General features: G+C 44.9%; 1 protein-coding gene across 1 annotated transcript in view; it reads right to left on the bottom strand.

Moving 5' to 3' along the window:
* The window catches only part of tbcd (tubulin folding cofactor D), a 400,428-nt gene that overhangs the window by 182,158 nt on the left and 192,263 nt on the right, over nucleotides 1-26,007 (bottom strand). Inside the window, exon 14 of the mRNA XM_070857568.1 lies at nucleotides 24,785-24,941. Within this exon, the coding sequence (XP_070713669.1) occupies nucleotides 24,785-24,941 (157 nt within the window). The remainder of the gene's footprint in view (nucleotides 1-24,784; nucleotides 24,942-26,007) is intronic.

The following is a 26,007-nucleotide window of genomic DNA, read 5'->3' as shown; positions in this document are numbered from 1 at the left end:
ACCAGAGTCTACAAACCAAAAATCTGTCCATCTCCACCTTAAATATATTCAATGGCCCAGCCTCCACAGCTCTCTGGGTTGGAGAATTTCAAAGATTTACGACCCTCAAAGGAGAAGAAATTTCTCCTCATCTCCGTTTTAAATGATCACCCCTTATTCTCAAACTATGGCCCCTAGTTCTAGATTCCCCCATATCCTCTCTGCATCTACTCTGTCAAGCCCCCTCAGAATCTTATTTGTTGCAGTAAGATCACCTCTCATTCTTCTAAACTCCAATGAGTATAGGCCCAATCTTCTCAACCTTTTTTCATAAGACAACTCCTTCATCTCAGGAATCAACCGCGTGAACCTTCTCTGAACACTTCTTGTGTGCTTATATTGAAGGTTGGTGTTTCTGCATAGCATTCTTTAAATTACTTTAAAGACTGAGTCAGGACTTTTGCTACTACTTTTACTCAGCCATTCTGAAAGTACTGCTTAGCACTCTAGGCAAAGATTTCCCTATGGAACTACCTTTATTTTTGTGTTATTGAAGGGGGTTAGGACATGCAAGAAATCGGATTAAGGGCTCTTTAGATTCAGGCATCATAGAAGGTGAACCTTCCCTACACAGACAGACAGTCACCAAACTTACACTTTCTTAACATCTGTGACTCAGCACTTCCCTGCCAAGGGCTACTATGGAAAATTTGTCAACTGTTTTCTGACGACCTGCAGCCCATTGCCATACAGAGAGCAACATTGTCTGTACCAGTCCAAGTCATAATGCTGCTTAAACCTCTTTGCAACTAGGTCGTTTCAGGCACATTAGCCAGTCGGCAGCTCACCACTGCATCAAGAAACTCATTGATGCTCTCTTCAGGATGACGACTCAATTAATTTTCATCCCAATGGAATCAGAGAGAAAACTATCCAGTTCTGACTGGCTTCTCACAGGTGTAGGGAACTTGTGTGCCACTCAAAGTCTTCTCTATTTTATGAGCTGAAAGAGCTTCAATTCCATTAATGGGCTACTCATTTGAGGCTACATTTCAGTGCCAGATACCCAGGAAGCTGCCGTGACTCTTTTATGATGCGACTATCCACCATTACAGCCCTCATGACTCAAGGCCAGGGTGGTTAATTGATAAGGACTGTACCCTGCACATGGCTGATGGCTCCAGTGAGACTTCCAAACAGCTACAATGAGGCCCATGCATCCATAAGAGATGCCATAGAGCAAACTATAGGCATTCTGAAGTCTCATTTTAGGTAATTGGATAAATTTGGTGGAGCACTGCAGTACAGCCCAGTCAGAGACTCCAGGATGATCGTTGTATGTTGAGTGCTTCATAACACTGCCATGAAGAAAGGTTGCTGTGTCTGGAACCTGAAAGTGATGCTGTTGTCGAAAGGAGGAAGTACTTGCAACCCCACAGCATGAATAGGATGTACAGGAAGGCGAAAAGTGGAACACGAGAGAGAGCAGCCACTGCAAAGATTGCATTACTGATATCCCAGTGCTTTCAAAAAATAAGGCAGACTCACCAAAATAAAGTCACTTCACACCTACCTATTTTTCCCCTCTAAACCCACAAAAAAGTCCCTCACTAACCAAGATTTCTTCCTGTTTCCTTCCTAATCTTGTGCCAGAAGTTTACATTTCCACTGCTATTATCTAACTTTCAAAAGTTGAAAGCATATGTAGAAATGAACTTACAACTCTTTGTGATCAAGCCATGTTTATTTTAAGAACATAACAAATAGAAACAAGAGTAGACCATACGGCCCCTCGAGCCTGCTCCACCATTCAATAAGATCATGGGCTCAGCTCCACTTTCCCGCCCGCTCCCCATAACCCCTTATCCCTTATGGATAAGGGAGAACCAGTTGATGTGGTATATTTGGACTTTCAGAAGGCGTTCGACAAGGTCCCACACAAGAGATTGATGTGCAAAGTTAGAGCACATGGGATTGGGGGTAGTGTACTGACATGGATTGAGAACTGGTTGTCAGACAGGAAGCAAAGAGTAGGAGTAAATGGGTACTTTTCAGAATGGCAGGCAGTGACTAGTGGGGTACCGCAAGGTTCTGTGCTGGGGCCCCAGCTGTTTACACTGTACATTAATGATTTAGATGAGGGGATTAAATGTAGTATCTCCAAATTTGCGGATGACACTAAGTTGGGTGGCAGTGTGAGCTGCGAGGAGGATGCTGTGAGGCTGCAGAGCGACTTGGATAGGTTAGGTGAGTGGGCAAATGCATGGCAGATGAAGTATAATGTGGATAAATGTGAGGTTATCCACTTTGGTGGTAAAAACAGAGAGACAGACTATTATCTGAATGGTGACAGATTAGGAAAAGGGGAGGTGCAAAGAGACCTGGGTGTCATGGTACATCAGTCATTGAAGGTTGGCATGCAGGTGCAGCAGGCGGTTAAGAAAGCAAATGGCATGTTGGCCTTCATAGCGAGGGGATTTGAGTACAGGGGCAGGGAGGTGTTGCTACAGTTGTACAGGGCATTGGTGAGGCCACACCTGGAGTATTGTGTACAGTTTTGGTCTCCTAACCTGAGGAAGGACATTCTTGCTATTGAGGGAGTGCAGCGAAGGTTCACCAGACTGATTCCCGGGATGGCGGGACTGACCTATCAAGAAAGACTGGATCAACTGGGCTTGTATTCACTGGAGTTCAGAAGAATGAGAGGGGACCTCATAGAAACATTTAAAATTCTGACGGGGTTAGACAGGTTAGATGCAGGAAGAATGTTCCCAATGTTGGGGAAGTCCAGAACCAGAGGTCACAGTCTAAGGATAAGGGGTAAGCCATTTAGGACCGAGATGCGGAGGAACTTCTTCACCCAGAGAGTGGTGAACCTGTGGAATTCTCTACCACAGAAAGTTGTTGAGGCCAATTCACTAAATATATTCACTAAATATATTCAAAAAGGAGTTAGATGAGGTCCTTACTACTAGGGGGATCAAGGGGTATGGCGAGAAAGCAGGAATTGGGTACTGAAGTTGAATGTTCAGCCATGAACTCATTGAATGGCGGTGCAGGCTAGAAGGGCCGAATGGCCTACTCCTGCACCTATTTTCTATGTTTCTATGTTTCTATCCCCTTATTGTTTAAGAAACTGTCTATTTCTGTCTTAAATTTATTCAATGTCCCAGCTTCCACAGCTCTCTGAGGCAGCGAATTCCACAGATTTACAACCCTCAGATAAGAAATTTCTCCTCATCTCTGTTTTAAATGGGCGGCCGCTTATTCTAAGATCGTGCCCTCTAGTTCTAGTCTCCCCCATCAGTGGAAACATCCTGTCTGCATCCACTTTGTCAAGCCACCTCATAATCTTATACTTTTCGATAAGATCACCTCTCATTCTTCTGAATTCCAATGAGTAGAGGCCCAACCTACTCAACCTTTCCTCATAAGTCAACCTCCTCATCAACCTAGCGAACCTTCTCTGAACTGCCCCCAAAGTATATCCTTTCGTAAATATGGAAACCAAAACTGCACGCAGTATTCCAGGTGTGGCTTCACCAATACCCTGTATAACAAGACTTCCCTGCTTTTATACTCCATCCCCTTTTCAATAAAGGCCAAGATACCATTGGTCTTCCTGATCACTTGCAGTACCTGCTGATTATCCTTTTGTGTTTCATGCACAAGTAACCCCAGGTCCCACTGTACTACAGCACTTTACAATCTTTTTCCATTTAAATAATAACTTGCTCTTTGATTTTTTTTTCTGCCAAAGTGCATGACCTCACACTTTCCAACATTATATTCCATCTGCCAATTTTTTTGCCCACTTACTTAGCCTGTCTATGTCCTTTTGCAGATTTTTTGTGTCCTCCTTACAAATTGCTTTTCCTCCCATCTTTGGTATCGTCAGCAAACTTGGCTACGTTATACTCAGTCCCTTCTTCCAAGTCGTTAATCTAGATTGTAAATAGTTGGGGTCCCAGTACTGATCCCTGCGGCACCCCACTAATTACTGGTTGCTAACCAGAGAATGAACCATTTATCCCGACTCTCTGTTCTCTGTTAGTTAGCCAATCCTCTATCCATGCGAATATATTACCCCCAACCCCGTGAATTTTTATCTTGTGCAGTAACCTTTTATGTGGCACCTTGTCAAATGCCTTCTGGAAGTCCAAATACACCACATCCACTGGTTCCCCTTTATCCACCCTGTTCGTTACATCCTCAAAGAACTCCAGCAAATTTGTCAAACATGATTTCCCCATCATAAATCCATGCTGACTCTGCCTGATCGAATTTTGCTTTTCCAAATGTCCTGCTACTGCTTCTTTAATAATGGACTCCAACATTTTCCCAACCACAGATGTTAGAGCTAACTGGTCTTTCAGTTTCCTGCTTTTTGTCTGCCTCCTTTTTTAAATAGGGGCGTTACATTTGCAGTTTTTCAATCTGCTGGGACCGCCCCAGAATCCAGGGAAACAACATTTACCCAGGAATTGTCCCCTTGGATTGGAAAACTGCCAATGTCACTCCATTATTTAAGAAGGGCAAGAGAGATAAACTAGGAAATTATAGGCCTTAGTCTAACATCTGTTGTGGGGAAATTACTAGAATCCATTATTAGCAGAGTGACTGAGCTCTTGGACAAACAAACTGATGAGAGAGAGCCAGCATAGATTTGTAAAGGGTCATCATCATCATCATAGGCATTCCCTTGGAATCGAGGAGGACTTGCTTCCATTCCTAAAGTGAGTCCTTTGGTGGCTAAACAGGGGTCATCATCATCATTATCCATAGGCAGTCCCTCGGAATCGAGGAGGACTTGCTTCCATTCCTAAAGTGAGTCCTTTGGTGGCTAAACAGTCCAGTCTGTCACAGGTGGGACAGACATTCGTCGGGGGTGGGACTGGTTTGCCGCATGCTCCTTCCACTGCCTGAGCCTGATCTCTTCACACTTGCGGCGTTGAGATTCGAAGAGCTCAACACCCTCCCAGATGCACTTTCTCCACCTAGGGCAGTCTTCGGCCAGGGACTCTCAGGTGTCAGTGGTGATGTCGCACTTTACCAGGGAGGATTTGAGGGTGAACCTTGTAACGTTTCCGCTGCCCACCATTGGCTCATTTGCCATGAAGGAGCTCCACATAGAGCAATTGCTTAGGGAACCTCGTTTCTGGCATGTGAACTGTGTGGCCTGCCCAGCGAAGCTGATCGAGTGTGGTCAGTGCTTCAATGCTGGGGATGTTAGCCTGGACGAGGACACTGATGTTGGTGCGCCTGTCCTCCCAGGAGATTTGCAGGATCTTGCGGAGACATCGTTGGTGATATATCTCCAGCGACTTGGTGTTTCTGTACATCATCAATGCCTCTGATCCATACAGGAGGGCAGGTATTACTACAGCTCTGTAGACCATAAGCTTGGCCTGGTCTTCGAACACTCTTTTCCTCAAGCGGCCAAAGGCTGCACTGGTGCATTGGCGACGATGTTGAATCTCCACATCAACGTCTGCCTTTGTTGATAAGCCTGCATCTGCGCACATTCTGAGGCTGAATTCCAGGATATAGTCGATGTATTCACCAAGGCATATGAAAGCATGGGCCTTACGCTTAACATCCGTAAGACAAAGGTCTTCCACCAGCCTGTAAAGGGTAAGTTGTATCTAACTAACCTAGTTGAATTTTTTGAGGAGGCAACGTACGTGGTAGATAAGGGAGTGTCTATAGATGTCATTTGTATGGACTTCCACAAGGTATTTGAGAAGATTCCACATAAAAGTACGTTAATTAGCAGGATGTGACTAGCAGTGCCCCCGGGGATTTGTACTGGGCCCCAGCCTTTCATTATATTTATAAATGGCTTAGATGAAGAAATAGAGAGAGCCATATATCCAAGTTTGCTGACGACACCAAGTTAGAAGCCACAGTAAATAGTGTAGATAGGAGCAGAACGTTACAGAAAGAGAAACCGATAGATTAAGTGAGTGGCCAAAACTGTGGCAGATGAGAGTTCAATGTGGGGAAGTGCGAGGTTATCCACTCTGGACCTAAAAAAGAACGATGAGTATTTTCTAAATGGCGAGAAGCTAGGAACTGTGGGGCAGCAGATAGATTTAGGGGTCCATGTACAGCAATTACTATCATTTCGTGGACAGGTACAAAAAATTATTTAAAAGGCTACAGGAATGTTGGCCTTTATCTCAAAGGGGCTGGAATACAAAGGGGTGGAATTTATGTTACAGTTATATAAAAGCTCTGGTTAGACGCCATTTAATGTAGTGTGTTCAGTCTGAGCACTGCACCTCAGGAAAGTTTTATTGGCCTTGGAGGGGGTACAGCGCAGATACACCAGAATGATACCAGGGCTAAAAGGGTTACATTATGAGGACAGATTACACAGGCTTGGATCCCCTTGAGTATAGAAGATTATGATCTATGATTAAAAGGAGTTGATAGGGTAGATATAAACTATTTCCTCTGGTGGGGAAGTCCAGAACAAGAGGGCATAACCTTAAAATTAGAGCTAGGCTGTTCAATGGTGATGTCAGGAAGGGCTTCTTCACACAAAGGGTAGTGGGAATCTGGAATTTTCTCCCCCAAAAACCGTCAAGGCTGGGTCAATTGAAAATTTCAAAACTGAGATTGATAGATTTTTTGTTAGGCAAGGCTATTTAGGGTTATGGAACCAAGGTAGGTAGATAGAGTTAAGATACAGATCAGCCACGCTCTAATTGAATGGCGGTACAGGCTCGAGAGGCTGAATGGCCAACTCCTGTTCCTAAAAATTTGTTCCCAAAAATTTGTTCCCCCTACCTGTAACTACATTTTAACGAAAAGGAAGAAATCACATTTATACAGCGTCTTATAAAATTTAAGATCATTCCAAAGTTCTTCAAAGCAATGAAGCATTTTTAAAGAATAGCCACTGTTGTAATATAGGAAACACCATGGCTCCCCTAATATAGTTGTTCTACCTTCTAATCTGTGACTCACATGAGGTGCACCCAGAGTAAGATGAGGTCGAGCAGTGGGTGGCTGGGATGGATTCACTGGACCCTTGGAGCTGAAGTGACTCTTATCTAATGGTAGCTGCTGTCCTAAAGGGACCAGCTTCTGGCAATCTTTCTTTTGTAGTGGCAAGGAGTGTCAGGCCCATGTTTTGAGTTCCCTTATGTGCATGCATTAATGGGATCATTATGGAAGCAGGCTCATTCTCCAAAGAGATAACAACATTTGCGCCCACTCCTTGCAGTCCACTGGTACAGGGCACAGGCTCAGAGGTGCTACTGGTTAGTGTCATCACAGATCAAGTAGTTCCAATCAACTTGTGCAAGCTCTTTAATTGCGTCCTGCTGAAAGCATATATGATAACAATGGTGGCTGCCACTCTGAAAGCCACCAATATTCTTTGAAGCTCTTCCTAGCATCATGATGCCACAGCAATCTCCCAGGTTTTCACCATTCCCAAGGTGTTCTGCAAGTCATGAGATACTTCCTGCAATGTGCTGCAGTTGTGGGTAGAGGACTCCTCCTACTTATCCAACATCTTAACCATAGGCGTCAAAACCATCTCCCACTGAGAATGATGCCTCCACATGAGATCTATGTTCCCTAATTATTCCTCTTTTAAAGACCAGACTGGAGATCAGGGTTTCTGGCTCCTTAGCTGAGGCAAGGGCGGCTGACTCTCTCCCCACTCCATTGGAGGAATGGTCCTTCTCAGCTCCTCATTCTCACTAGTGTTCGGAGCTTCACCTACTGACCATCTTTCTGACTTGCTATGTAATTTCTTGTGAGTGGGTGTCTGTGCCTCTGCTTGCACAGGTAAGACACCATGACGGAGTTGGTAAGGAAGTGGCAGGAATGGTTGATCCACGAGTGCTAGCAGCTGTTTCTCCGGACATAACTGGGTGGTCACCAGAGTGGCCGGCCTCTTTCTGCAAGACACCCGTATGAAGTGAAATACAGAAAAGCCTGTTTAGCTGTGCAAACAGTGACTTTGTCCCTTGAAGAATTAATTACTTAGTGTTAGGGCATAGAAATATTTTCATAAAGTACATGGAGCTAAGAGGAGTTCCGATGAGCTTTGTTCTGCCTTCACCAACCTTCTGCTGCCACCTCGCCTCCCATCTTGCCCTCTCCTACAGGCTTAGGCCTGTACGTCTGCTCAGAATTTGGAGAGCTTCCTCTCCTTGCAAACTCAGGGTCCATTATTGTGGTGGTCTTCCCTCAGTTTTTTTTCTGGCAAGAGTTCGAGGCCAAACTTTCCTTTAATGGGAGAGAAGGCAATGTTGCTGGCCTGTGAATGGTAGGTATACGTTCCCATATGAGCACATGCAGTCCATGATGAGAATTGGAGATGCATTGTCCTATTAAATGAAGAACTGTCCTTGAAGACTAGCAGTTGCCCTTATGGTAGGCAAACTGAGTGGGCATGTATCAATATGCTAAATTGGATATATATCGCCGTTCCTTCATTGTCACTGGGTCAAAATCCTGGAATTCACGAACTAACAGCATTGTGGGAGCACCTTCACACATGAACTGCAGCTCAACAAGAAGACCCACCACCACTTTCTCAAGGACAACTGGGGATGCACACATCCGAGAATGTTTTTTTTAATGATACTTAATCAGAGCCAATATGCTTTGTCTAAATGGGCTAATTGATACTCAGATCCAGTAGGACAGAGAATCAAATCTTTCTCATTAACTATCCAGTTACCAAGGATACTACTGTCTTTTCTGTCTGGATCCTGCAAACAGTGTTGGAAATAAAGCGCAGAGATGAACGGAAACTTTTACATTTTAGAATGAATGCACCAGGCTGGCCACGAGTTGCAAGGTCTTGGATGACTGTGAAGATGGAGTTGAAACCTTCTTTTAGAAAGCATGAGTGCAACTTCCGTACTCGATTACATATTCCAACGCTCTTGGGTACATCATCCGTATTGGTTACGGTCAATGTCTGAGGGTCTGGAGAAAAAAAAAGAGGGGAGATACCTCTGAACGCCACCTCTGTTTCTGCAATGACAGGTGCGAGAGCAGCTGCTGTGGCAGTTGCCACGAGCAATGTTAGCAGTCCTCCAAGAGGTGCTAGTAAATTTTCCTACATTGGAAGTCAGTGTTATAGCACTCTTGGAACTCTTCTTCTGGTTACTCTGGGAAGTGATCAGTTAAATCGCTTTAGTTCTAGTGCTGGAAGGCTTTGACTCTTTCAAACTGACACAGAATGATGCTTTGGGTACAGAACATTCTGGGTAATGATCCCAACTTGTTTTTGATCATTTTTTGGATTGGAGCAGGAGATCTTTTTCAGGGATTGAGCACCAATGTTAGAATCAGACCCATTGCTTCCTGGATGTTCAAAGATTCATCAGGATTAAAAAAGATTGGCGTTAATGGGTCAGTTAAGTACATTTTCATTTGATCAACATTAGTATGCACTGCTTTGGCGTTGTTAAATTTTTATTGCAACATTCAACCAAACACTGGAGTAGAGCTTACATTAGAGAAGGTCAAGATCAATCCACGCAGATTCAACAAAATATGCTAATCAACTTTTCAAATAATCAATCTTGATGACTGAAAGCATCAAACAAACATATTTGAAACATCAATTGAATTCTTTGTCACTTATTTTATGGCTAAAATAGAAATTTTTAAAATGACACCTGTAAAATCTTCTTCGCTTTAATTGCGAAAGATACATAGCTCAAAGCAACATAGCAAATTTCCTTATTCAGTAGAAATACAATCTTGCCTTCCAGCCAGTTATCTCTGGCTTGTAATTTTAATTTTTAGTTCAATACACACCCTGTTTTCTTCTAACCACAACTAACACAACACCTCAGGGATGATGAAACTATCTATACCTGCACGCACAGTGCATTTTATGTCAATATGCAAAACCAGTATTCTTATCGAATGAAAAATCAAATGCCTTGCCCAGAAGATTAATGGTTCACTGGCTTTATATTTGTTGTTTATTGTTGTCTCACAAATGTGTGCAATGTGCCACTCAATAAACTTAATGAAATCTAGACATTGAACACACAGCTTACAAGCCAATGGTTCAAACCCATTTTGTGCTGATTAGGCTTACTACAGGAAAAAAAATTAAATTAAAATCGCTGTGTTTATTTAAAGCTAAGAACTAGATTATAATCTTAGATACCTGAACATAAAAGGTTAAACAATTAAATAATGGGCGGAACCGAGGCAATTCCCCTACATGGAAAGAGAAAAGAATAGTACCCGATTGCACCGATGTGCTCCAATTAATTACGCTACTGAATAGTAGGCTGTCTGTGATTCTTTTGGGGAAGGTAAGGCGATTCACTACAGCAAGAGGGAAGTGTCACAACTCCAAGTACTGGGAGTGGAATCTGTGGCGAGAGCCAAAGACAATGACTTTGTTCTTTTAGATGTTGAGCTGGAGGAAGCTTTGGATTTGATGTCAGACAAGTAATCCCACAGCACAAACAGCAGACATGTGGAAGCTAACTCCATGGCTGCGGGTGATGCAGCCCAGGGGCAGCAGTCAGATGAAGAATGGAAGGGGGCTGAAACGATGGGCTCAATTTTTCCAAAGCCCATATTCTGGCGTACTGCCAGAGTTAGGCCGGGATTTTAGGTCCAGAAATGCGCCAGAAAAACATGTCCCAACTTTCCCCGATCTTTAAACTGCAATCCGGAGCTGCGCAACGTGGCCAGTCGCCTCGGGGGGGGGGGGGGGGGGGATCCTGCTGTTTGTGCAAAAAACACAGCCAGGCCTTCTGCGCATGCGCAGGAAAAAAAACTTACGTTTTTGACGGCGCTGCAATGGACGCGCATGCTCAGTACAGCTCTTAGTTGGCAATCCGCCATTTTTAAAGAGCCAGTTGTGTGTGTGACAAAAGGAGTGCTGTGTGTGTGTTAGAGCATTTCAAAAAGTGCTGTGTGTGTCTGAGAGCATTGGAAAAATCGCATCTGCAGCAGTACAAGATGCAACGCAGACCAAGGACCAAGAATTTCTTGCTGGAAGAAGTGGAGACACTAGTTACTGTGATTGAGAACAGATGGCAGGAGCTTGATTCCAGCTGAGGTCACATAAAAGTTCCACCAAAAGAAAGGAAAAAACCCTGGAACCAAGTTGCAGAAGATTACTGTGCAGTGGTGAACACCAAGAGATTTGGAAGTCAGTGTAAAAAAAATGCCAGGACCTTGGTCAAGTAGTTTGTGTAAGTAATATTTTCATTTATTCAATGCAATTGTAAATGTGACCAGCTGTATATGTCCCACCCAGCAGAAAGGCACTCTCTCTAAAAAGTTCCATTTTCATCTTTGTAGAGGAAAGCGGCACACAACAAAAGGGAAAGGACTCGAACAGGAGGAGGCCCGGCAAATCTGCACCCACTGACACCCTTGGAAGAGAGGGTCGCTGCTTTGATGGATTCTGCCTGGAGAAAAACAATCAGTACTGCACAAGCTGGGCCCACACTCGAGGGAGAGGGTAAATCCTGCAAATTCATCGTGGTCCTTCAAATCAACCTGCTGCCTGGCCTGCTATGTGTGAGCCTACTCACGCCACCCATCTTGCCCCCTCCTCTGCTGCTAACTATTTGACTGTTCTGTTATATTTTGCAGAACTTGAAGCCAACCCTGAAGATGCAGAAGATTCAGAAGCGGACCAGCCTGAAGAGGAGAATTTTTCCAATCCATCCATAGGGGTGAGGGGGAGGGGATGGAGCTGGATGAAGCTCCCACTGTTGTACTGACTTTGGAGGAGGTGCCACTCATGGAGTTGACAGCCCCTTCCGTGACTAGTGGTTTGAGTGTTGGTGGAAGTTTCCATGGTTTCACACCTTCCGAGTTTGTGGGTCCCAGTAGTGGGGTGCAGCAAGGCACACCCAGGGCCCCACCGTCCCAGGGTACTGGTTCCATTGTTGGGGTGCAGCGAGGCAGACCCAGGGTGAGGGGAAGAAGAGCTCGACTATGCTCTCCTGAGATGCAGGATGTAACAGATGTGGTTCAGATGATGTAATTGAGTGCGGAGAGCATTAACCTTACCCGATCACTCCTGGACACTATCAGTGGGGTGAGTGATGAGGCAGTGGGACTGTCGGGAGAAGTAACACCACTCGCCGTGACCATCAGTGAGGGAATAGTGTCCATGAGGGAGGGAATGTCAGAGGTATTGCAAACCACGTCACAGGCCATGAGGAGGCAGTGTCAGAGATAGTGCAAACCATGACACTGGCAATGAGTGAGGGAATGTCAGAGGCAGTACTGGCCATTAGGGAGGGAATGTTGCAGTCCGCTGAGACACGGTCAGAGTGCATGTGGGATGGCACGTGTGAGTTAGCTGCTGCAAAAAGGGAACACAGCCAGACCCTGCGCCCAATGACAGAATCAACTGCCACACGCATTGCAATCCCCACACCAGCCTCTGAAGAGCCCCAAGCGGGCCCTCCAACTTGTTGCCTGACGCTGATGCCCCCCCATCCTCAAGAGGTGCTCAGTACCCGAGATGTTAGAAGGAATAAGCTTGTTACCAAGCCCGAAATCACAGCGCCACTGCCTGCGGGCAGGGGTGGTGGAGAGTCCAAGACTAAGCGCAGCGGGTGGTCGGTCTTAGACTAAGAGGGATGAGAGATGGGTGCAGCCTTTCTTTGCTGCTGCTTTTGTTGTTGTTGTTATTATTCTTGTTACTGGTGTAACTGTTCTCAAATTAAAAGTTTTTTGTAAGTTATGTAAATTTACAAGTTTATAAGTGATCTTAAAGTTTTTAAGTGATCTTAAAGAGTGATATTAAAGTAAAATTTGATACAAGAATAATTTTATTGAAGTTAAGTACATTGTAAACTTTTGAATAAAATATATTTTACATTAAAACTGAATCATGTTCCATTAACACAACACAACATTACGGAACAGCTCCAAACAATGAAACATGTCCATGTGGAATAGTTGTCGCTGAGCCATCAGGCATCAGCAAAGCATTCACGGTTGAGCTGCTGGCTCAATGCTCGAGCAATCGTTAAAGGAGCACGATGGCTCGCCCTCCTCTACCATCGTGCTCCGGCCTCAAACACTTGCATGGCTTCCTCATCCTCGTCCTCCTCCAGCTCGTCACCTGCATCTTCCACATCATTATCATCAGCCACTCTGATCGTCGGTGGGTCTTCCACTTCCAGCTGCTGCTGCCTCATGATGGCTAAGTTATGCAGCATGCAACACACAACAATGAACTGACTGACAATCTCAGGGGAGTACAGCTAGTAGCCTCGGGAATGGTCCAGGCATCGGAAACGCTGTTTCAAGATGCCAATGGTCCTCTCAATGATGCTGCGCATCGCAATGTGCAACATGTTGTATTGACGGTCAGCTCATGTCCGGGTTACACGTAGGGGAGTCATGAGCCAGGTGGCGAGGCCGTACCCTTTGTCTCCCAGTAGCCAGCTCTGCCCTTCTGGCTGCTGCTCAAACATGGCAGATTATAACACTCTCGCGTAGGATGAACGCATCATGGATGCTGCCAGGGTATCTTGCATCGACTGACATGATGCAATGCATGTCGTCACACACGAGCTGCACATTAATGGAGTGGAAATCTTTTCTATTCCTGTACATCTCGGAATCCTGCAAAAGTGCTCGCAAGGCGACGTGGGTACAGTCAATGCATCCCTGTACCTTTTGGAAGCCAGCAATCCTTGAGAAGCCCACAGCCCTGTCATGGATTGCTTAGGCGGTCATTGGGAACTTGATGAAGTCATTCCTCCGCGCATACAATGCAGCCGTGACCTGGCGAATGGAGACATGTATTGCATGTTGAGAGATGGCGCATACATCTCCAGTTGTAGCTTGAAACGATCCGGAGGCATATAATGAAAGTGCAGCTGTAACCTACACTTCAACTGACAAAGCAGTCCTCCTGACGCTTCTCGGCCGCAGACTGGTTTCACGAACACACAGATCTCACGGACAACTTCTTTGCGGAAACGCAGCCTTCTGACAGCCTGCATCACTCAGGTGCAGGTACGATCGCCTGTCTCCATATACCTGAGGTGGGAAAGGCCTCCTACCCAGCACCCTTCGGGCTCTAATGTTCCTGATGCGATAAGATCTAATCAATTATCTCCTACGTAGCACCATGATGCAGAACGCTCGCACAAGGTATGGCATTGTCAGTATTGCCCCCATACTTAAAAGTTAAACCTTCAAAGCAGCTCAAAATGGCAGGAAAGCAAGCAGCACCGGTTCGCAGTTCCCTCTCTCCCCAAGGACCGTATGGATGGACCACACCCAATGGTCTTGTGACCTCTCTCTCCCTCCCCGGACACCAAGCCTTCTGATCGTCTGGCCCCGAGAGAGTGCCTTCCCGGTCCGCTCTGCTCCCCGCCCCGAGCACAGGCCGAAGGGCTTGCCGTTCCAACTGCTTCCTCCCCCGGCGACCATCACCTGGCCCCGAGTGCCTCCCCTGTCCGCTCCGCTTCCCGCCCCTAGCCGAGGCTGAATGGCCTCCGATTTACTTACTTGCGCCGATTTCTTTAACTCTCCGCAAGGGTTTTCTGGAGAGGCCACATATACTGGCCTAAGCAGAAATGGAGTAACTATCAGCTGGCCAAAGTTCACTAAATGTCCAGAATTGGCATAGGTGGCTGGTTATGTATGCCCTCTTTGGATGAAAAAAAAAACGTACCTAAAAAAATCGTAACTGAATGAGTTATGCTATTGCAAATTTATTGGGGAAACTATGGATTCTTAAGTTAGGCCAGAAAAAGCAGCCTGCTCCAAAAAAGAGGGAAAATTGAGCCCTATATCCTTGGGAGACACGAAGTGATAATGTGGGGGAGGAACAGAATCCATTGCTCAAATGTGCTTTGTAGGAATGGAATAATACAAGAGCTGTCCCATAGAAATGGACAATGGAGGAGGATGTGATCAATTTTGTCAAATGGGCAGATCGGTTCAGGAGAACAAGGAAGAATACAGCGCCAGTTACAGTTACAGACAATGTCATTCAAGACTTTGTCAAGGGATTTGCTTCCCAATACAACCCAATGCTGGGGGTGCGTCAATAGGCAGATTAATGGTAAATGCAATACAAGATGGGAAGATGTTTCTCTCTGGAGTCTCAAACAATGCAATATTTGTTAGCCAAATCAGGTTATTCAGAAAGACACGGTGTTGGAAACCATTTTTGATCTCTGCAGAGGTTGTGGGAGAGCCTATTGAAAGTCAGAACACAGACACAAAGGGGTCGATTTTAACCCTACTTGCCCAACAGAAACCAGGCAGGTGGGTAGTTAGAAACAAGCAGATTACTTACCTGCTCAGATTGCGACCAATTCTGGCCATGGCAATGCAAGGTTTTGCAGGCGAACAGAGCGCCCGTCTAAAGCAGGCAAGAGCTTCATATATTTATGCAAATCTGGTTATCAATGCATCAATAGGATCCCAATTCAATTTTAACCAGAGCCTGAGCGAGGAAGTCACTGCTACTTTCCCACTAGGTCGAAGCAGGTCTGCAGCTTGTTTGAAGAGGCCCTTCTGGTAAGACTGCAACTTTCCTTTTTGGGAACAAGACCTCCAGACTCCACAAGGAAAATCACAGTCTCTCGTACCACAGAGTCACCACTTTCCTTCCCACCAGACCATCACAAAAAAAACCTACCCACCACTTACCTGGGAGATAGAAACCTTTGCCAGCCAACAGCTGCACTGTGCTCCTTTCATACCATTTTAGAAACATAGAAAATAGATGCAGAAGTAGGCCATTCGGCCCTTCGAGCCTGCACCGCCATTCAATATGATCATGGCTGATCATGCAGCTTCAGTACCCCATTCCTGCTTTCTCTCCATACCCCTTGATCCCTTTAGCCATAGGGGCCACATCTAACTCCCTTTTGAATATATCTAATGAACTGGCCTCAATAACTTTCTGTGGTAGAGAATTCCACAGGTTCACAATTCTCTGAGTGAAGAAGTTTCTCATCTCGATCCTAAATGGCTTACCCCTTATCCTTAAGACTGTGACCCCTGGTTCAGGACTTCTCCAACATTGGGAACATTCTTTCTGCATCTAACCTGTCCAATCCCATCAGAATTTCATATGTTTCTATGAGATCCCCTCTCATTTTTCTAAATTCCAGTGAATATAAGCCTAGTCAATCCAGTCTTTCTTCATATGTCAGTCCTGCCATCCCGGGAATCAGTCTGGTGAACCTTCGCTGCACTCCCTCAGTAGCAAGAATGCCCTTCCTCAGATTAGGAGACCAAAACTGTACACAATATTCAAGGTGTGGCCTCACCAAGGCCCTGTACAACTGCAGTAAGACCTCCACGCTCCTATACTGAAATCCTTTCGCTATGAAGGCCAACATGCCATTTGTCTTCTTCACCGCCTGCTGTACTTTCAATGACTGATGTACTATGACTCCCAGGTCTCTTTGCACCTCCCCTTTTCCTAATCTATCACCATTCAGATAATATTCCGCCTCCCTGTTTTTGCCATCAAAGTGGATAACCTCACATTTATCTACATTATACTGCATCTGCCATGCATTTGCCCACTCACCTAACCTGTCCAAGTCACCCCTGCAGCCTCTTAGCATCCTCCTCACAGTGCACACTGCCACCCAGCTAAGTGTCATTGGCAAACTTGGAGATATTACATTCAATTCCTTCGTCCAAATCATTAATGTGTATTGTAAATAGCTGGGGTCCCAGCACTGAACCTTGCGGTACCCCACTACTCTTTGCTTCCTGTCTGCCAAACAGTCCTCTATCCACATCAATACATTACCCCCAATACCATGTGCTTTAATTCTGCACTCATCTCTTGTATGGGACCTTGTCAAAAGTCTTTTGAAAGTCCAAATACACCACATCCACTGGTTCTCCCTTGTCCACTCTACTAGTTACATTCTCAAAAAATTCTAGAAGATTTGTCAAGCATGATTTCCCTTTCATAAATCCATGCTGACTTGGACCGATCCGGTCACTGCTTTCCAAATGCGCTGCTATTATGTCTTTAATAATTGATTCCAACATTTTCCCCACTACCGATGTCAGGCTAACCGTTCTATAATTCCCTGTTTTCTCTCCCTCCTTTTTTAAAAAGTGGGGTTACATTAGCTACCCTCCAATCCATAGGAACTGATCCAGAGTCTATAGAATGTTGGAAAATGACCACCAATACGTCCGCTATTTCTAGGGCCACTTCCTTAAGTACTCTGGGATGCAGACTATCAGTCCCTGGTGATTTATCGGCCTTCAATCCCATCAACTTCCCTAACACAATTTCCTGACTAATTAGGATTTCCTTCAGTTCCTCCTTCTCGCTAGACCCTCGGTACCCTAGTATTTCCGGAAGATTATTTGCGTCTTCCTTAGTGAAGACAGAACCAAAGTATTTGTTCAATTGGTCTGCCATTTCTTTGTTCCTCATTATAAATTCACCTGATTCTGACTGGAGCAGGAAATGGACCAGCAGCATTTAAATAAGGCCCAGGATTTAAAATAACCCAGGGCTGAAATTTAGGTCAGTGTGCACATCTCAAAACCCACTCTGGGTTAAAATAGTCCCCCAAGAGTCAGTCCAGTAGTTGAAGGCTGTGAACAAAGAGAACCACTGTTCTGAGCTATAGGGCAGTGTATAGAGAGTTTGTGCTTTTAAGTTGAGTTAGACAACCAACCGTAGAGAGTTAGCACTTGTGTTCGTTTTTTGAAAAAAAACAGTTGCGAACAGAAGTTATATTAAATGCATCAAGTGATTCTCATCAATCTCATTTGTTCCGTGTGTTTTATCTAATGTGGAGTAAGTAACTTACAATTCGGACCCAACTTTGCCTCACTCAGCGCTAACTTGGTCTGCCTCTGGAGAAATTGAAGGAGTAAATTTGCAGAATTGACAGAAATCCAGGCCAATTCAAAAGGGAGTTTCATTGTTACACTCCTGGGTCCCACTAGTACAGAAGCAGATATAACGCAATGGGATTCAACTTCCATAAAAAGTAGGCACCCAGACTGCTGAGGGAGTGACTGACAACACTATACCCAAGATGATATCTACAATAGACCCGAATTTGTATTATTAACTTATCTTTTACTGCTAATGCAACCCTTATCTGAACGTTTAACATCTATAGAACTGGATTTCTTCCACGCTCTCCTTGCCGGCCTCACATCCTCCACATGTTAAAACTTGTTCAAAATTCAACTGTCTGTCCCCAGTGCTTACTAAATCTTCCTCACCCATCGTTCCCATCGTCGCTGACCTAAATTGGCTCCAAGTTCCCCAATTTATTAAATTTAAAATCCTTGTCTTCATCTTCAAATCTCTTGCTTGGGCTTGCTCTATGCCATCTCTGCAACACCCTCCAATCATATAACCCCTCCTGCAAGGGAAGTTGCCGCCATCCTTTGCCTCGGATTACAGCCTTCCCTCCCGCGAGGCCCCTCTGAAACCCTGTCCCACATCCTTCAGTTTTCGGACTCTTGACTTGTGTGCATCCCCAACACTAATGGAAACCTTAAGCTGACTGGGTTCTAACTGCTAAAACTCTCATTGAAGACCTCTGTATCTTTAAAAACCTACCTTCTTGACCAAGCATTTGGACACCTTTTCTAACTCTATCATCATGACTTGCTGTTCATTCCTTTACTCCTTTGAGCTATTTTCTTTCGTCCCCCTTCTGTAAAGCACCTTGGGACAATTTCTGCGTTAAAAGTGCCATATAAATACAAGTTGTTGTTTTAGCCAGTATCGTCAGTGACCTTTTTTAATGTTTTGCTGAGCACAGTAAACTATAAATTGGAGTTCAAGTTACACTTATGCCAATAGCTCTCCCAGATTTTGTGGAACCTATAGAAGCTATGATTACACGAGCCTAATTTTATTGATTAAGTGAACATCTTACATTGTCGGCTGTAACTTGGTTATGTTGGGGACCCTGCTCTGCATAGTTTTTAGGATTTGAAGTTCAGTATATTTTATTAATAATTGTGCAAGCATAAAAAGTCCATGTCTTTAATATATGGCTAGGTATTTATGCTTCGGCATCACATGAAAGCTACATGGAAAAAACAACTGCAGGCAATTTGTTATCCAGTGCAAAACTACTTCTTGAATATGGTCTCGTCTGTAACTGATCTTACCAGTTTGGGCAGTGGCTGGGATCCCAGCCTAAAATTTTATATCTTTTACTTTACTGTCAGCTCAGTCCCCTTGTTCTTTCCGGACCACACACCACCTGCAGCCAAGACTGCAGGTAACTGGATTCCAGGCCTCCACCCATGCTACCAGGAGGTATGTAACTTAAGTCTGAGCTTAACTCGCACTCAAGTTTTTCCTCCCACTATAGGGTGTTACCTAGCATCCACCGAGAACTTCCCCAACTACTGCAGCAGAGATAAGATCAGCATGTCAAGTGCACAGAGAATCAAACCAACACCCCGCAACCACTGCTATTATCGCACCAATGCACTGTCTCAAATAGTTTTGCCGTGGCACTTTGTCAAGTGAAAAATTATTATTCTGATGACAACTGTAAATGTGCAATCATGTCCAGGAGTGATGACTTGGACAGGTAACTGGTTGACAATCCAGACACTAACATATGCTGCACTACCTCTGAAACTGCCCCTGCATGAAATTTACCTGTTACCTAATGCCAGGATTAATTTGGAACACAGAAACCAATCAGTTGGACACTGGATTCTTGCCAACTGTACTATTTGCACCAGTTTAAAAAAAAATAATTTTCTGAACACAACCTTAACCGAAAACATTAATATTCTATGGATATAACTCATTTCAGTATCGTCTTCTGTTTGGCTCTTATTGTTCAACGAGAAGCAGCTAATCCCATTCCGACAATTCACGCCCAAGAGAAGGCTGCCAAGCACGTTCAGTTTGACAATGAAGCAAAGTTGCACAGTGTGCAATGAAGTTTCATCATTTTTAAACAGCCCTGGGCAACAACAATCAGCACATCAAAAAATCCGGCAGGCAGTTTTACCTCTGATCAGCTGTGATAATTACTCCACCAGTCACTTAAAAATTCTAGAAAGCCAAGGCCTATTTCAGCCACAGATTGGGAATTAAAAGACCATATCCCTTTCAATATCATCACAAATCACAAGTGAAATGATATGGAGCTCTGTTTTGTCTCCTGTAGATTAGAGCTGTTGCCAAGTGCCCAGTCAGCTCGGTAAGAGAAGTGACAATAGTCAGTTCTAATTTTCCAATTACACACGCACACGCTTATGAGGCACCATCTTCACCCATCAAAGGCCTGAAGGTATCCCTAATGAAAGCATGCAGGGGCAATCGGCCTGCAAACAGGGGAACAGATGAGTCAGAGCAACAGCCAAGAAGATTAGATAGGTGTTACGCTCAAAGGCACCATTGCTCTCAACCCTTCTCCTCTCTCCCTGAACCACGATCGGGTTCCCCAACTCCTCACCTTACACCCAACTAACCTTCACATTAAACGGATCATTCTGGGTTCAGTGCTGGAACCCGAGCTATTTACAATATACATTAATGATTTAGACGAAGGAATTGAAGGTAATATCTCCAAGTTTGCAGATGACACTAAACTGGGTGGCAGTGCGAACTGCGAGGAGGATGCTAAGAGGCTGCAGGGGGACTTGGACAGGTTAGGTGAGTGGGCAAAAGCATGGCAGATGCAGTATAATGTGGATAAATGTGAGGTTATCCACTTTGATGGCAAAAAACAGGAAGGCAGATTATTATCTGAATGGTGACAGATTAGGAAAAGGGAAGGTGCAAAGAGACCTGGGAGTCATGGTACATCAGTCATTGAAGGTAGGCATGCAGGTATAGCAGGCAGTAAGGAAGCAAATGGCATGTTGGCCTTCATAGCGAGGGGATTTGAGTATCGGAACAGGGAGGTTTTATTGCAGTTGTACAGGGCCTTGGTGAGACCACACCTTGAGTATTGTGTGCAGTTTTGGTCTCCTAATCTGAGGAAGAACATGCTTGCTATTGAGGGAGTGCAGCAAAGGTTCACCAGACTGATTCCCGGGATGGCAGGACTGACATATGAGGAAAGACTGGATCGGCTAGGCTTATAATCACTGGAATTTAGAATAATGAGATGGGATCTCATAGAAACTTATAAAATTTTGATGGGACTGGACAGGTTAGATGCAGGTAGAATGTTCCCAATGTGGGGGAAGTCCAGAACCAGGGGTCACAGTCTAAAGATATGGGATAAGCCATATAGGACCGAGATGAGGAGAAACTTTTTCACTCAGAGTTGTGAACCTGTGGAATTCTCTACCACAGAAAGTTGCTGAGTCCAGTTCGGTAGACATATTCAAAAGGGAGTTAGATGTGGCCCTGACAGCTAAAGGGAACAGGGGGTATGGAGAGAAAGCAGGAATGGGATACTGAGATTGCATGATCATATTGAATGGCGATGCAGGCTCGAAGGGCCGAATGGCCTTCTCCTGCACCTACTTTCTATGTTTCTCTGCCATCTCAACAACTTTTATTTATATAGCGCCTTTAACGTAGCAAAACGTCCCAAGGCGTTTCACAGCAGTGTTATAAGACAAAACAGATAAATGTGACACATAGCCACCGAACGCAATGCCATCACCAAACACCTTTTCCCCTCCCTTTTCAGCATTCCATTGGGACTGTTCCCTCGGCGACATCCTGGTCCACTCTTCAACCAGCCCCAACACCCGCTCTCATTCCCAAGGCACGTTCCCGTGCAAGCGCAGGAGATGCAACATCTTCACTTTCACCCATTCCCACCGTCCAGGACCCCAAACATTGCTTCCAAGTGAAACAGCAATTTACTTGTACTTCTTTCAATTTAGTATATTGTATTCACTGCTTATGATGTAGTCTCCTCTACATTGGGGAGACCAAAGGCAGATTTGTTAATTGCTTTGCTGAACACCTCCGTTCAGTCTGCAAGCTTCACACTGAGATTCTGGTCGCTTGCCATTTAAATTCTCTGTCCCACTCTGACCTCAGCCTCTTAGACTGTTCTAATGAAGCTCAACAGAAGCACGTGAAACAGCAACTCATCTTTCAATTTGACACTTTATAGACTTCCAGACTCTGGGTTCAACAATTTCAGCTCCTAACCACTGCTTCTATTTTGTCGGGCAGCAGGTGCTGGTAATGGTTCTGTAGTTGCCATTTACGCCTCCTCCATTTCCTACATTACAACAGTGACTATACCCCAAAATTACTTCATTGGCTGTAAAGTGCTTTTAGACATCCGGTGGTCGTGAAAGGCACTATATAAATCCAAGTCTTTCTTTCTTTCTTCTTCTAGATCCATCGTTTGTTTCTTTATTTGTTTCATTACCACCCACTTTTGCCCTGAACCATCATCCCTTTTGTCATTTAATCACTCCTGCTTTCCACCCTATCACAGATCTTCCCCTTTTGCTCTTTCTTGCTTAAAACTGGTTACATCTCTAACTTTTGCCAGTTCTGATGAAAGGTCATCAACCTGAAACATTAACTCTGGTTCTCTCTCCACAGATGCTGCCGGACCAGCTGAGTATTTCCAGCATTTTCTGTTTTTAATTTATTATAATGACTTTACTATTCAAGTCCATTTGATCAACTGATAGAGAACATTGAATGGTCTACTTCAATAAATTACTCCTTGTGACAGCAGGATTGTAGGTATGTATGTAAAGCTTCAAAAGCTCTTTTATACTTGAATGGGCACTGAATGACCTTTGAGTGCCAATGTCTCACATTTACATGCTACAATGCAACTGGTCTCCATGAAGATCAGCCCCCACATCATAAAGCCCTGATTCTGTGCATGCATGACTGGCTGTGACAATCTGCCTGTTGCACATGAGCAAAATAATGATGTGGTGATGTTAAAGTCCTGCTGCTTAGGTCTTCAAAGACAGTACCATATTTTGCTATCTATTGCTTGGTTGAAGCAGAATACTTCGAGCTTTCAATGACTCACACTTAGGCTTCGGCGAGTTGTACAAACTAAGAATATCCAAAACTCAGACTATAATTCAGCTTGTGACCATCCCAGAGTTGGATCTCGGGTGCTCATTAACTTGTGTGCACAATAGTATTCAATTCACATCTAATTTAGTAAAATAAGTCTTCACATTTTTAATCTTCATACACATAAATCAACTGTTAAGTCTACCTGAAGAAGACATTTTAAACATTTTGTTTGTAAAATGTTCCAAGTTGAAAACCAAATGATTGCACGCCTCTCCAGGTAAATACTGAAGTAAGGGCATATGCAAATATTTTGGACTAAAAAAAAATAATTTTAAGTATTATATTTTTTTTAATAGAAGTTTAACATTCAGCTAGTTAGTACACTTGGTTTGACATTGGGCATCTACCTCCAAGACCTAGGGTGAAAGGATTGTGAAATGTTTTTGAGAAATCTCAATCCAGTTTAGTGGGCCTGGGACCATTGCATAAAACTATCTATAATTAGCACACTTACTTAAAGAGACTGCAGGCTAACTGGTATGGAAAAGGAAAAATGTCACGCTGCTACATTATTGGCATATTTCCGAGGCTGGAGCAGAGGCACATGTTGGGGTAAAGTAGAGGTACCTTTACACTGCATCTAGCTCTGCAATACCTGATGCCCAAAATTGATTATTTAAAAAAATTCTTCATCACTAACATTCCTAAAGTTGAGATGCACAATGACAATATTTTGAGGTTTCTAATGTCAGGAATGCAACACAAAAATTGATGCAACAGAAATGTCTAATAATCTCTTTCAACTGCAAGACAAGCGCTCTGCCGAAGCACTCAATGGATCTGCTAGCACGAGCCTCTTATTGTTCTGAATGGTATAAGCATCTTGACTGGTCCCACATACCAACCTCAGAATTCCAAACTCAGTTAAGGTGGGAGGGTACAATAAAATGACACTGACTGAAATAACAATCTAAGGGCCCGATGGAAGCTAAGGCCCGCCCAAGTGTCGCCCAAAGGACCGCTGAGATAACTGATGGGACTTTGGCAGGGAGATTCCTCAAAAAGACCTGCAAAGACCGCCCAGCGGCAAAAATCGACTTATGCCCTGAATGTGGGCGGTAGCGGGCACGAGTTCCCAATCTCGGCGGCAAATGCAATCCTCGCCAAAGTTGGATCCTCCCCACTGAAGATTGAGTCGGGCCCAGGGGATGGGGGGAACACATAAAAATAAAAATTTACACAAAAAAACCCACTGGAAAACCTCCACCTGAATCACTAACCTTTTGTAGCAGGTCTTCATAGTTACCATTGAGGTTAGACCTGCCTCCACACAGCGGTCCTTCCCCCTCTGCTGCCACCAACTCCCGCCTGGAGCAATCTGGCAGCTCGGCAGGCGGGAGGACACTTACGTGCCTTACGTACTAGCGGGCATCAGTGGGCGGTCCCCAGCAGTCCTCTCTTCAGCCCCCCCACCCCGCCCCCCCCCCCAACCGGCAGGGGGCCTAGAGAAAACTGGCACCGAGGGGAGGCCGCCCATAAAAATCGGCGGCAGTGGGCGGTGAGTGCACCAAGTTCGGGGCCTAAATGTCTGAAACTACTTGCAGGATGTGACTTTAATTTAATAATAGAGTAGCTGGAATTTATCATATCTTAAAAACAGTTGAACTTCAGACTTCATTTTAAGCAGATACCTTCCAATTATCCTGTGGTCTCTCAGAATATGAGTGCTAATATAAATGCAAGTAATCGCACTTTTATGCCATGGTCCAAGACCCATGAAAGTGGACAGAGATTGCTCAACCTCATTTCTCTTAGAGGTCATCTGTAATGATAAGGAAAAGGATTGTAAAATACTCTTACCTTGCTATCTGATTAACAAATGGTTTCATTTCCTGAGGATCATAAGCACGAGCAAAGGCCCAGCAAACATAGCAAGCTGCATCTCTCACGTTCGATCCCACACTGCAAGCACCACGCTTCTCATCAAAGGTCAATGCTTTGAGGATTACAGGTACAACTGTGAAAGAGAAGAGAAAGTAAAAAAAAAAATCTATTAGGTCTATAATTTGTTCCCAAATCTATAAATAGATTTCTACGGTTCTAAGAAATATCCATTGCCTTCCTTTGTTAACTTGGGATATTTCTGTTTGTTTTATACTTCTTGCCATTTTCTCCACTAGCTTTGCTGAAGGCACTGATTCCACACTTTGGTATAGCCTTACAAATTACCTTCTTGAGGAGGAGTGTTGGGGGAGGGGGGGGAGGAAAATTATATTCCCATATTTACCCAACACCCTCTCAAAAGCACTTTCATCAGGGTCATTGGACAGCAATCAAGAATGTGAATTCTGGATGATTTGCCCTCGATTAGACAAAATGTGCGACACCTTTTTGCCCATTCTAGCATCAATTGGCCAAACGGCACACCTCCATAAGGTGCGCCAACTTTCTGGAATAAAAAGGGCGCCGAAAACTTACCTGTGATTCTCCGGTCTCCTCGGGACGTCTTTGGCCTCGGCGTAGCGCAGCACAAGGGTGTGCACGCATGTGCAGTAGCTCCTCACAGCCTGAATCTCTGCGATGCTGCGTGGGAGGGGTCCAAAGCACGCCGTCCCTAGCCCTGGCTGAATGGGCTCCCCGGGCATTGAAAATGAGCTGAGTTATCGGGACTTGGGCTTCCTCGAAACACCCACACCGATTATCTGCAGTTCAGCCGCCATTCAGCCTTCCCCCCCTCCCGCTCATTCATCCTCCCGCCCCCTCCCCACTCCCATTCAGCCTCCCTCCCTCCCTCCTAATCAACCTCCCCCCCACCTCCCATTCATCTTCTCCCCCCGCACCACCCCTCCCGTTCAGCCTCCCCACCCACCCACCCCCTCCCGTTCAGCCTCCCTCCCTCTGAGCCTCCCTCACTCCCCCCACCCCCCCCCCTCCCGTTCAGCCTCCCTCCACCCCATCCCTCCCGTTCAGCCTCCGTTCAGCGCCCCCCCTCCCATTCAGCCCCATTCCCTTCCTCCCGTTCAGTCCTTTCCCCTCCTGTCTCTCTCCCCCCCCCACCCCACCACCCCCTCCCCTTGCTGTCA

The sequence above is a fragment of the Pristiophorus japonicus genome, chromosome 16 (genome assembly GCF_044704955.1).
Source record: "Pristiophorus japonicus isolate sPriJap1 chromosome 16, sPriJap1.hap1, whole genome shotgun sequence".
NCBI lineage: Eukaryota > Metazoa > Chordata > Chondrichthyes > Pristiophoridae > Pristiophorus > Pristiophorus japonicus.
Note: the sequence above shows the minus strand (reverse complement) of the source record. Positions and strands in the feature narration are given on the sequence as shown.